Source organism: Penaeus vannamei, chromosome 8 (genome assembly GCF_042767895.1).
Source record: "Penaeus vannamei isolate JL-2024 chromosome 8, ASM4276789v1, whole genome shotgun sequence".
Lineage (NCBI taxonomy): Eukaryota > Metazoa > Arthropoda > Malacostraca > Decapoda > Penaeidae > Penaeus > Penaeus vannamei.
In genome coordinates, this window is record NC_091556.1 from 34,644,095 (window position 1) to 34,656,594 (window position 12,500).

General features: G+C 35.0%; 1 protein-coding gene across 1 annotated transcript in view; it reads left to right on the plus strand.

Moving 5' to 3' along the window:
* scat (VPS54 subunit of GARP complex scat) overlaps positions 1-7,883 on the plus strand; it is a 28,718-nt gene extending 20,835 nt beyond the window's left edge. The window contains exons 13-21 of the mRNA XM_070124610.1: positions 203-297; positions 496-624; positions 758-896; positions 1,261-1,393; positions 1,786-2,167; positions 2,325-2,493; positions 5,393-5,584; positions 7,016-7,113; positions 7,601-7,883. Of these exons, the coding sequence (XP_069980711.1) occupies positions 203-297; positions 496-624; positions 758-896; positions 1,261-1,393; positions 1,786-2,167; positions 2,325-2,493; positions 5,393-5,584; positions 7,016-7,113; positions 7,601-7,709 (1,446 nt within the window). The 3' untranslated portion in view covers positions 7,710-7,883. The remainder of the gene's footprint in view (positions 1-202; positions 298-495; positions 625-757; positions 897-1,260; positions 1,394-1,785; positions 2,168-2,324; positions 2,494-5,392; positions 5,585-7,015; positions 7,114-7,600) is intronic.
* The last annotated feature ends 4,617 nt before the right edge of the window (positions 7,884-12,500 follow it).

Below are 12,500 nucleotides of genomic sequence, written 5' to 3' on the forward strand. Positions count from 1 at the left end.
TGCCACAACTCATTGGGGCATATTGCAATTACTTCACATGGTTATGATTGCCATCCTCTCCCCATTCTGTCTGCACAGTCTACACAATATTACAAGCTCCCATGAGCAAAACACATTTTTTCAGGGAAAAATAAAAATATTTAGATCTGTTTTGTTGGTAAATGTGTACAAATTAAACTAACATTAAATACTTACTTTTAAGGGCATCACTGAGGTCATGGTACAAACTGTTGAAGCTGGAGCAGGAAGAACCCAGCCCGTTACAGAAGGGGTTCAGGCAGCATCATTAGTAACCATGTATGTTATCCTTTATACCTCAGTTAAGTCTTATAGCAAAAGATAAAGGAATTATAAGTTTAGATGAATCAAGACTAATTTGAAAATTTTAAGAATTAATAAATGATACGTGGTACTAATCATGAATGTGAAAGATCATATATAAGTTTATCTTCTGATACTCATTACTATGAAGTGACAGAGATGATGTTATTTCAGGAGCAGTAGTGATGGAGATCCAATGCTAGGAGAGGTGGCATGTGGGAAAGTGCTAGGTGGCCTACGTGAGATACTTTGTCAAGCATGCGATTATGCTCATGATCGATGTGCAAAACTACTACATGCAAGGTAGAAATATATGATAGTTTACAATGAATTATTACATTTAAGGGAGCTGTCAAGATATGTTCCCTAAATGGGATTTTTAAAGAATTTTACTTCACTCTGAATCTTCCTAATTAATTTTTTTCCAATATTTTAGGTCTAGGGATCATGGCTTAGATAAGATGACTGCAAGTGAATTCCTAGCATTGTCACGCATAATTGAAGACTTTGTGGCAGACACTGAATCTGTTTGTGGCAGAAAAAGTACATCATTCCGAATGGGTCTACAAGGACAGGTTGGATATTTTGTATTTTATTAATATCTTGTGGCTCTCCACTACCCTGCAGTTGTATTAGTGATGCTTTGCTTTTCAGTACTTCATTTGTGGAAATTTGTAATGGAAGAAAATGGAAGCCTTGATAATACTTTTTTTTTCCTTTTTCTGATAACATCTCATGGTAAAGGTTATGTTACTTGTAAGAGAAACTTTTTTATCATTGTCAAGATGATCAGCAAAGAATCTACTAATTTTCAGTAATCTTCTCAAATTTTATTTCTCAGAGAGAAATATTTTTTTCAAGAAAGTATCTATATATTAATATATTATATATTGAATACACAAGTGACTATATAAACATTGTATGTAAAACTATTTTCAGGCAACTAGATTTGTATCAAGATTTCATGAAGAACGGGAAGCAAGGCTGAAGCTGAATCTAAGTAGTGAGCGATGGAGGGCAGTTCCAGCACCACCAGATCTTCAGCACCTTTTGGACCATATATCAGCTACAGGTAGGGTAGAAAGGTGTTACGAGCTGCATTAATGACATGAGATTTAGGTGGAGAATACCATTATTATGTGGGAGGTAGAGACATGGGAATAGCTATAGAGATTTCTATATGTAGCTAATATGTCTGTAAAGAGAAAATAAAAATATAAATGAGACAGTATTGACAGAAAACAGCAGTTGGATCCATATTAAATGCATTTCTTTACACAGCATTAACTTCAGTCATAATCTAAAAAGCAGAGGTAGATCAGTTAAAATTTTCAGTATTAATCTGATGTCAGGGTAAAGAGGTAAGCTGTTTTAAAGGTAATTAGGTGTGCAAAAGTATTAAATACAGTTTTTAGAATGCTCACTATTACAATATTCAGGTGTATTTTTCATTATTCCCATCAGACACTCTAGTATCACCCCCTGCTAGTCAGCAAGAGAAGGAAACTATAGAAGCTTCTTCGACAACACCATCCTCCACCACCTTAGCCACTACCACAGCCAGCACAACCACAGCCACTCTCAGTAATGGTGTGGTTGAACAGAACCACAGTGCAAGTGGTAGCACTGGTAGTGGCACTGGTAGTGTTATCAATGGCAGTAGTAGTAGCTCGGGTGGTGGTGTGGTTGTCAATGGAGAAGAGTACATTGTGGTTGGTGTGTGTGTAGTTGTAGTAAGGCTAATTGTGGAGTACTCTGAGTGTGCATCCACATTGAGGCTGGCAGCGCATCAACTTCTGACACGTCTGACTGATTTGTTAAGAAGATTCAACTCTGACACTTGTAGGTGAGTTATGAATAAGTTAGACTTTCTTTGAAATAATGAGATAAATAAAAGAACTGCTTTTAAGCAAGACATTTATTTTTTTCTAATGATAATGAGAATGATAATTCTCAGAATGTTAACTTATGGTTGATATTTTATACTGACCATTCTTTTCTAGACTCTTGGTTGAAGCTGGTGCAGTTGCTCTTGGACTCAAAACTATAACAACTCGCAACCTGGCCTTGGCATGGCGATCTTTGCAACTGTTGCTGACTTTGCTTCCTCGTCTTAACACACACTTCTCTGCCTTGTTGAGACCAGCTGTTGTTACAAAGAATATAGAGCAAGTAAGTGAATCAGTTATTACATGATAAATTGAATTTGTCAGAGTTAACCCGAATGATCCGGATAATGTGATCTTCATGCCATGAAAAGATTTGGCTCGAGGGGTTTGGGTGAAGTGAACATGATGTCATGGGAAAATCTGGCTGTGGGCTGGGGTGACTCGATCTTGCCATTGTGAGTGATTTGGCTGATGGCTGGGATGATGATAAGGACTTTCCATGTTTTCACAGACATCTAAAAAGCCAATTAGACTCATTTGGTGTTTAGAAAGGGACTTTTGCATTATTTCCATTGATAAATGATTGTGGAATGTAGTGCCTGCGACCCATGACAGTAAGAGTAGCAACACCAGGGAAGACACCATTTCTGTGCTTAGTATTCTATTCCTGGCTGCTGTGACTAGTGGTGAAAGTTGTATTACAGAAAAATGAATATTATTTAAAAAATTATTACACAAGTAACAAAATGTTACTTATGGACAACTTAGAGAGATGATATAGAGTCTGTGCAAGAAAAACAGTCTATTACTATTTGTTAAAGCAAATGAAATGACAAGTATGAACTTTGGAAAATGGCTAAAATGCTAAAAATGCTTGTGCATAAAAAAAAAGATAACATTGCAAAGGGGAGGCATAGGGTCTTGTCACTGCACGATTGTTTGTGTGCGCCCGGCTGACAAGCTTCACACCTGTCAGAGTGGCCGCTCACGTAAACCTAACGCCCATATTTTGGGCTTTATAATTGCCATGAAGCAGATGGGTGCTATGGGTTAAATTATTGGTAAGTTTTATCTTCCTCCTTTAACTCCACTATTCTTGACATCTGAACATCAAGACTGAAGATCAGGGCATTATATTGAGTAAGCCTTTCTAATATAAAATTTTTGTCAGTTCTACTTCCAAAATATTGAATAAGAAATGTATGATAATGATATAATGAAGGCTCTCAGAGTCAAAATCCCTACAAATGCTTTTTGTAATAATGACAAGGTGCCCTCATCACCTTTCCCTTGGCATTAATTTCTTATGATGAGGTATTTCCATCTCCTGTCCCTCGGCCAAACTTTTCCATGATATATTCCAGGTACCTGCCCCATGGCAGGTACCAGCCATGGGGCATTTTTTTTTTTTCCCAATTAAATATCCCTGTCACTCAATTCCCATGGGCTAAATCTGGCTATATTAACCACTTGCCGATGGGGATGGCATGTGCGTACATGCCATGGTCACTGTGTGTTTAATTTAGTAATTATTTTTACATGTAGATGGCTCCACAAGGACTAAGTCACCAATGAGCCAATTTCGAGAACTACTTGTCTCACCTGTTAAACCTTTTCCTTGATTTTTGATAATATTTTCTAGTAGTTAATACTGTTGTTAGTAATGTCAATAACAATATAGTAATTATGATGTTTGTAACAAAAATAACACTGTTATTGATACCATTGGTAAAAAAAAAAGTGTTTTCCTGCTACTTCATGGAAAGGTGAGGTCACAAGATCTACTAATTGACTCCTTTGAGGCTAAGCACTAGCATAGCCATCCATGTACAGAAACATTTAACAAAACAATACTAAAGTGAACACAACATTTTCCCATCAATAATGGGTTAAGCTTTATTTTTAACTGTTATCCAGTTATGGAAACAAGGAGTAGGCAGGGATTATTGTCCTTGTTGCCAGACCTGGTTAAGTAACTGTTTGGATAGCTAGGAGAGTTTCAATTGATTTCTTTTACTCAGAGCTAGCAATGGTGCTTTATGAAAATCAGTTTTCTGTTATGTGTTACAGTTGATAAAGCTGAAATAATTAACAAACATATAATAACACCAAAGGTGTCAGTGAAGTTCGAAACATAGCTAAGAAATAAAGGGAAGGTAGAAAATTATCAGATCTTTTCATAGTAAAAATGGATAAGCTGAACTCTAAAACTTATCAAAAGTAAGAGAAGTTAGTCTGTGAAGCTAATCTATTCCAAAGCCTACAAATAGTATTTAAAAAGCAACTAGAAATCTGAGATGTTGATGATCAAATTGCATCATATATTATAGCATTGAGAGGTATAGTAACTTTTTGTTGATAAATATCATGTAAAAACATATGAAAGGGATGTGAATTATAGGTTATAATCTTGTATAAGACTGAAAGTGCCAATTCTAAGTGAGACAGACGTTTAATGGAATGCAGCAGGTAACCATAGACGAGTCAAAAATAAATTTCAAGCAAGCCTAATTTATTGTAAAGACAAGTTCCTTTCTATTTCTTTTCTTTTCTTTTTTCCTCAATATTGTTTGGGATTTAGGTTTTCTCTTCTAGTTGTACTGGATTTTGTTTGGAGTGTAAACATTATAGGAAACTAGGCATTGGAGAAAGGTTGACCTGCACTAAATATCAGTCATAAGACTATAGTCTTCTGCATAAAGGTTGCCTTAAGAGTAAGATTGTCTTTTCAAACCTGCTTATCTCTGATAACATGTCTCATATAATATCTTGGTAAAGTTCACGTATTGGAACGTCTTGAAAAAATGACATTAGGAAAACAAGAAGAAAGATTTTATCTCTTGGTAATTGTGCTGTAAAAGAGAATTTTATTGTATTTTGTTGAGCCATCATTAACACACGATTAGCTAATTATTGTAGCCAAAAACTTTTTAATGCAGAGTTTCTCTTTCAGATTCTGTTTGCTTAATTAGTTTTGAATGTCATTGCTTTTGTTATTCTAATTCTGATTAGATATTTTACATGCACTTGGATGAGACTATTTTTGTTGAGATGTCCTTTTTGAAATAATGATAGGTTGAACTGTTGTTTAGAAGTCTAGCTAATTTTCCTATTTAAACTATAAAATTGTTAGTGAGTATTCACATTTTTTTAATGTTGATCTTTTATTTTCATGATGGCAGGTTACTCGTGAATACCGAGAACATTGTGAAGCGATAGAAGCCAAAATTGTAGGTGTGATGAGTGACACTCTCGAGCGCCAATTTGCATCGTGGGAGGCACGGTCTCCTGTGCCTTCCCCAGCTTTCAATGGTATTCTGAAAGCAGTTTCAAAGTTGCATGAAGCTGTTTCAGGTGTTTTGCCTCCGCAGCAGGTTGGTCTTTCGCAATTTTAGTATTGAATCCAATATTTCTTTCTTCTGAACTATTATAAGATAAATCAAATATAATAGCATATCTCAGGCTAAATGACAATGAAATGCTCAAACTTGATTATGAAGTAACTATTTTTTATTCATAATTCTAGGTATAACCATAATCTAGTATGTTAAGGATTGGGAAGACTTTTCATTCTGACGGTAGACAGATGTTTATATATATACATGACTCCTCTTGTTCTTCTTCTTCTTCTTCCTCCTCCTCCTCCTCCTCCTCCTCCTCCTCCTCCTCCTCCTCCTCCTCCTCCTCCTCCTCCTCCTCCTCCTCCTCCTCCTCCTCCTCCTCCTCCTCCTCCCCCTCCTCCTTTCCCTCCTCCTCCTTTCCCTCCTCCTCCTCCTCTCCCTCTCCCTCTCCCTCTCCCTCTCCCTCTCCCTCTCCCTCTCCCTCTCCCTCTCCCTCTCCTTCTCCCTCTCCCTCTTCCTCCTCCTCCTCCTCCTCCTCCTCCTCCTCCTCCTCCTCCTTGTCTCCCTCTTTCTCCTCCTCCTCCTCCTCCTCCTTGTCTCCCTCTTTCTCCTCCTCCTCCTCCTCCTCCTTGTCTCCCTCTTTCTCCTCCTCCTCCTCCTCCTCCTCCTTGTCTCCCTCTTTCTCCTCCTCCTCCTCTCCTCTCTCCCTCTTTCTCCTCTTCCTCCTCCTCCTTGTCTCCCTCCTCCTCCTCCTCCTCCTCCTCCTTGTCTCCCTCCTCCTCCTCCTCCTTGTCTCCCTCCTCCTCCTCCTCCTCCTCCTTGTCTCCCTCCTCCTCCTCCTCCTACTCCTCTATCTCCTTCTCCTCTACCTCTTCCTCTACCTCCTCCTCTGCCTCCTCCTCTGCCTCTTCCTCCTCCTCCTCCTCCTCCTCCTCCTCCTCCTCCTCCTCCTCCTCCTCCTCTTCCTTCTCCTTCTCCCCTTCCTCCTCTTCTTCCTCCTCCTTTCCTTTACCTCCTCCTCCTCCTCCTCCTTCTCTCCTTCCTCCTCCTCTCCCTCCTCCTCCTCTCCCTCCACCTCTTCCTCTCCCACCTCTTCCACCCCTTCCTCTCCTTCCTCTTCCACCTCCACCTCTCCCTCCTCTTCCTCCACCTCCTCCTCCTGCACCTTCTCCCCTTCTTCCTCCTCCTCTCTTTCTTCCTCTTCCTCCCCCTCCTCCTCCTCCTTCCTCCCCCTTCCTCCTCCTCCTCCTCTTCTTCCTCCTCTTCCTCCCCCTCTATTTGAATGACATTTGAGATCATGTGTCAGAATTAGAAGGCCTGACACGTTTATTTGAGTAACCTTGCCTTTTGCTTTTGTTTTTATTAGGGTTTTGAATGTTAGAGCATTTTTACTGTACTCTTACAATGGCTAAATGAACCACTTTTGATACCTTGTTCTCTTTGTACTACCATCTCTTCCATTAGATGTACAAGTTATTTGAGAAGATCACATCTGTCCTGAAGGAAAAATTAAAAGTTCACCTTGTGAGGCTCAATGTGTCCTCTGTAGGACCCAAGAGCTGGTAAGTACCAAATCAGGGGCCAATGGTTTTCTTTTCTGTTATTTAATGTTTGTTAAAAATGAAGATATATATATATATATATATATATATATATATATATATATATATATATATATATATATATATATATATATATATATATATATATATATATATATTGATAGCAATTCATGCAGACAGAACAGGTAAAAAAAGATGTGTTGGTAAAAACTATGAATTAAGTAGAAGTCATATGAAATAGTATGTATTGCCAGTTTGTTAGATTTTGATCTCTTGTGCATAACTTATTGCCAGACTACAGTAATTTTTGATTTGCTAAGTGAATGTGGAATGTTAAATAAGATTGTTTTCTAGTGGAGTACTATCCATGCTTTTGTAATGTGATTAAATAGTGAAGTATCCTCTCCTTTGGAAGATGTTAGCTGTGATAATAATAAATAAAGGGATTTGGAAATGTTCTCTGCATTAAATAGTCTCTGTCTTTCAGGGTGGTTACAAGCGAGCTGACCTTTTACTTCAACCACCTTGAGAGTCTAGGATTGGGTGGCCTTGTGTCCCAAGAAGAATTCACCAGTGGGTTGTGGCCAGCACGCTAGTGATGTTTTACACAATTGCAGCTCAAACTTACACATAAAAGTGATACATTTAGCCTGAAATCCAAATTTTCAATGATTTCTCAAGTTATTATTACTCCTTTTTTTAAAATTCTGTATATTTAGGATGTAAGCATCATGTATGTTCTGTGAAAATACAGTGAAAAGTGAAGAAAAGATTTTACAAACCTTTGTCATGACCAGACATTTCAGGTCATGTAAAAGAAAAAGAAAAAAAGAGGATATACCTAAATGTGAGGAATACTTTTAATGAACAAAAATGCAGTAGGTTTCAACTTTTTTTCTCTGAAATGATAATATAAGAGTTATTTCAGGTCTTCTTATATTATGGGTTTCTCAATGTGATAACTGTGATATATACAGTGTAACCTCAGCATTTTCCAGCAGTTTAAGAAGGATTCTTCCAATCATTCCACGATTTTAAAGAGCCTTGCTAATTCTTATTCATTTATGGGGAAGGTTTTGCATGATTTATGGTGTATGTAGTGATGATGATAATTTTGATTATGATAATGTAAATGTAAATTCTTGGTATTGTGGATATTAATGATGCAATTATCATAACTTTTGTTTTTATTATTATTATTATTATTATTATTATTATTATTATTATTATTATTGTCATTATCATTATTTTCATTATTATTGTTGTTATTTTTGTTTCTACTGTTATGATTACTATTATTATTATTATTATTATTATTATTATTATTATTATTATTATTATTATTATTATTATTATTATTATTATTATTATTATTATTATTATTGTTTTTGTTATTGTTATTATTCTTATTTTTATTTTTATTGTTGTTATTTTTGTTATTATGATAATCAGTATTATCATTATTGCCATACTGTTATTATTATTATTATTATCATTATTATGATTATTATTTTTATTTTTATCATCATGATCATCATCATTATCATTGTTATTATTATTATGTTATCTATCTTTAAAAATATATATTATTATTATTATTATTATTATTATTATTATTATTATTATTATTATTATTATCTTTATTATTATTATTATTATTATTATTATTATTATTATTATTATTAATATTATTGTTATTATAATAATAATAATAATAATATTATTATTATTATTATTATAATCAATATTATTATAATTGTCATTGTCATCGCCACCATCCTCCTCCTCCTCATCATCATCATCATTTATATTATGAATATGATGATGATATTGATAATGATGATAGTGATGATGATGATGATGATGATGATGATGATGATGATGATGATGATGATGATGATGATTTTTGGCATTATTACTGATATTTACATTAGTATTGTGATCATTGTGCTATGATTGTAGCACTGCCTACTGAAGTGAGGTAAGCAACATTCACAACAAATCAAGAAAATGTGATTGAACTTGGGTGATTGTTGCTGATATTTACTTGTCTGGCATGGAAACCCCAGTTGAGTCGGACAAGATTATACGCACAAGCAAACGAGAAGACTGTTATTGGGTTTGGGTGAGTATTGTTATTTCACAGATGTCTTTCTTTAGTATGGGGATTGTAGTCAGAGATAGGCATGCAAACAAAAGGAGATTACAAAAATAAGGACATAAAAGAGGAGAAAAGCAGGTGCAAACTTACAAGATTGTTAAGAGAGGGAGATGTGGGGAGTGCAGTGTGAGGCCTATTCTACTGACTGATTAGCTAGGAGCATGGTACTTAAACGCAGGTAGTCCCACTCTGTATTCACCTTTATATATTGCAAATATTAAATGTTGATAAAACACTTACCATAACACCCTATTGTACAGATTGTCGGGGTCTAAAAGGGGTGAAGCTGATGACGTCATCATATCCAATAAGTGGAAGCCACGAGTAATTAGATATAGACATAATTATTTGTATAATTTACTCAATATATCCATACTTACCACAAATAAAACCCATATTCCTCTCTTCTGTTTACGATAACGGAGAATTCCTTTCCACTAAGAGCCGTCAATTTCTTTTTTGGTTTTAACAGGCTAAATGAAAGTGGAACTACCTGGTTATATGTACCTTGGCTAGGAGGTTCACATAACGCAGAACTAATCCACCTGTCATTCCTCTCGGTGCCTTGCCTCACTACTACCTGGAGTCTGTTGGTGCTGCTGTTTGTACCCCTTTTTCTAGACATTTTCATGGTACGATGTGTAGGATGATGCCTATATGACTGGGTAGTTTCTTACTTTAGTTGGAGTCCTGTCTTCAAGGGGTTCTTGGCCCAGGGAGACTTCTATTTGTCTTTCTGAACTTCTCCCATACGAGTATTGGGCCTCTAAAGTAATTGTGAAGTCTGATGGCCTCTCCCCCCCTTTTTTTTTTTTTTTCTTCTTGTAGTTAAGAAGTTAATGCTGCAGAAATTCCTGTGAAAAATTGCTTCAGGTTAAGTGAATAGTGATGCAAGACATTGTGATATCTCTCGGTCTTATTGCTTCCCTCACTTCAGCTGGTAGTGGTACATATAGGTATTTTGACTTTTATTGTAACTTTCAATACCTTGCATACTCTTTAGTTTGATATTAATGGTATCCTCTTCTTCTTCTTCTTTTTCTTCTTCTTCTTTTTCTTCTTCATCATCATCATCATCGTCATCATCATCATCATCATTATCATCATCATCATCATCATCATCACTGTCTCTGACTCCATCTCCGACACTGTCACTGTCACTATCACTATCATTGTCACCATCACCGTCAGTGTCATTGTGATTAGGATTATTATAGTTGATATTGCTATCATTGTTATTATTATTATTATTATTATTATTATTATTATTATTATTATTATTATTATTATTATTATTATTATAATTTTTATTATTATTATTATTATTGTTATTATTATTATTATTATTATTATTACTATTACTGTTCTTATTATGATTATTACTATTATCATAATTATTATTATTGTTATTATTTTTATTTTTATTTTATCATTATCATGATCATTATAATTTCCCATTATCATTGTTATTATAATTTATAAATATTATCATAATCATTATGATGATGATGATGATGATTGTTATGATGATGATGATGTGATGAAGATGATGATCATGATAATGATAATGATGATGATTAGTTTTGTTATTGTTGATTTTATTATTATACTGATAATGATAAAAATAACTATAATAATTGTTATTCTTGTATTCCAGTTCTTTGAGGCAAATATATTTTTTCTTATTGTAGAGGATAATGATTTTAACCTTTTCATATATTCTTAGGTAATACATATTTCCATTGTCCTATGATCTATTTTCCTCTCCCTCTCCCTCTCTCCCTCTCTTACTCTCTTCCTCTCCTGTTACCTTTATCCTTTGCTTTTCTCATCTTGCTTACTCTCTCTTCCTATCTCTCCTGTTCCTGCTTCTCTTTTATTTTGGTTTAGTATCTGAATTAAGCACAAGCATCGAAGATGGGAACGATGCATCAGTTATTTGAAATTGTTTTCATATGGGCTTAAAGTTGATCTTAGAACTAGCCTTATATGGGGAGTTCAGCATATTTTATCTTGTTTTATTTTCTTGTAAATATCAGTAACAGTTGTTAGAGATACATAGTTTCATATAGGAGTTTGTGAGCATTTCTTTGGATATGTAATTGGTGGCATTACATAGTGGCTGAATGAAGGTTTGCTGAATAAAAATGATCTTGAGTATTATATGGAGTGTCAAGATCAGCAGCAAATACATAGCTTGAAATTGCTGAAGTAACTGAACAAGAGGAAGAGAAAACCTGGAATTGGCTTGACCAGTATATGCGTGAAGAGAGCATGTGATTCTTGGGTGACTTATTAGCTTATGGTCTACCAAAGAAAAATGTGTATGAAATTGTGATTTATGGTATCTGTCCATTAAAATACTGTACTTATTTCTTTTTAAAGTGTATTGCTAGGGGAGCTGTAAGAAATGAACAGCTTAAAGTGCTTAATGCCAAGCAGAGGAGAAATACAGTTTTCATGCTGATAGTATAATTAATTATGGAACTTTAATTTAATCACTTATACTCTTGACATAGAGGTGATTTAAAGTATTTTAAAGATAATTTTTGCGTTTTTTAATATATTTTACATTAAGGAAAATATCTGAAATAAGTGTGACTGCAAATGTTGTTTCAGAGTCTCTGAAAAATGTTCATAAGAATTAGGCAATCTGTCTTTGCATAACATCGATGGAAACGTTCAAGGATATCACTGATATTTGTTGTAGTGGTACCATTTATTTGAAGTACTGTCAGGTGGTACTTTTGCTGAAATAAACTGAAAATTTTAATATTTCTGTAAAGTATTAAATTTGACACTTTTTGTACTATTTCAAGTTATGGTCCACTAAGAAAGTATTCTGGGCAAAAGTTTGTCGTTGCTCCAAGTTAAAAAAGGGGCAAAATGAAAAAAATAGCAATATTTTACATTAATAAAGGGATATATTATCATAATAAAAAGTATAGGATTGAGTGATTATTACAATTTACAGATGCATTGCCCTAAACAAAATAAGAACTAGGTACAAGCCCCATGAACTCAAGGAAAAAAAGGTCTGAGGCATCCTAACAACACTAGCAATCTCAAATACTGGAGGCCAGGCCATAAGATCCCAGTATCACTGCTTAATTATTAGATTGGTGCGGATAGTTTCTAAATGACCGTTGCGCCCTTTTGATTCTTATACCAAACTGCAGGGCATACCAGTATGGCTAGGAAAACCTTAAAAATAGGGTTAGTGGAC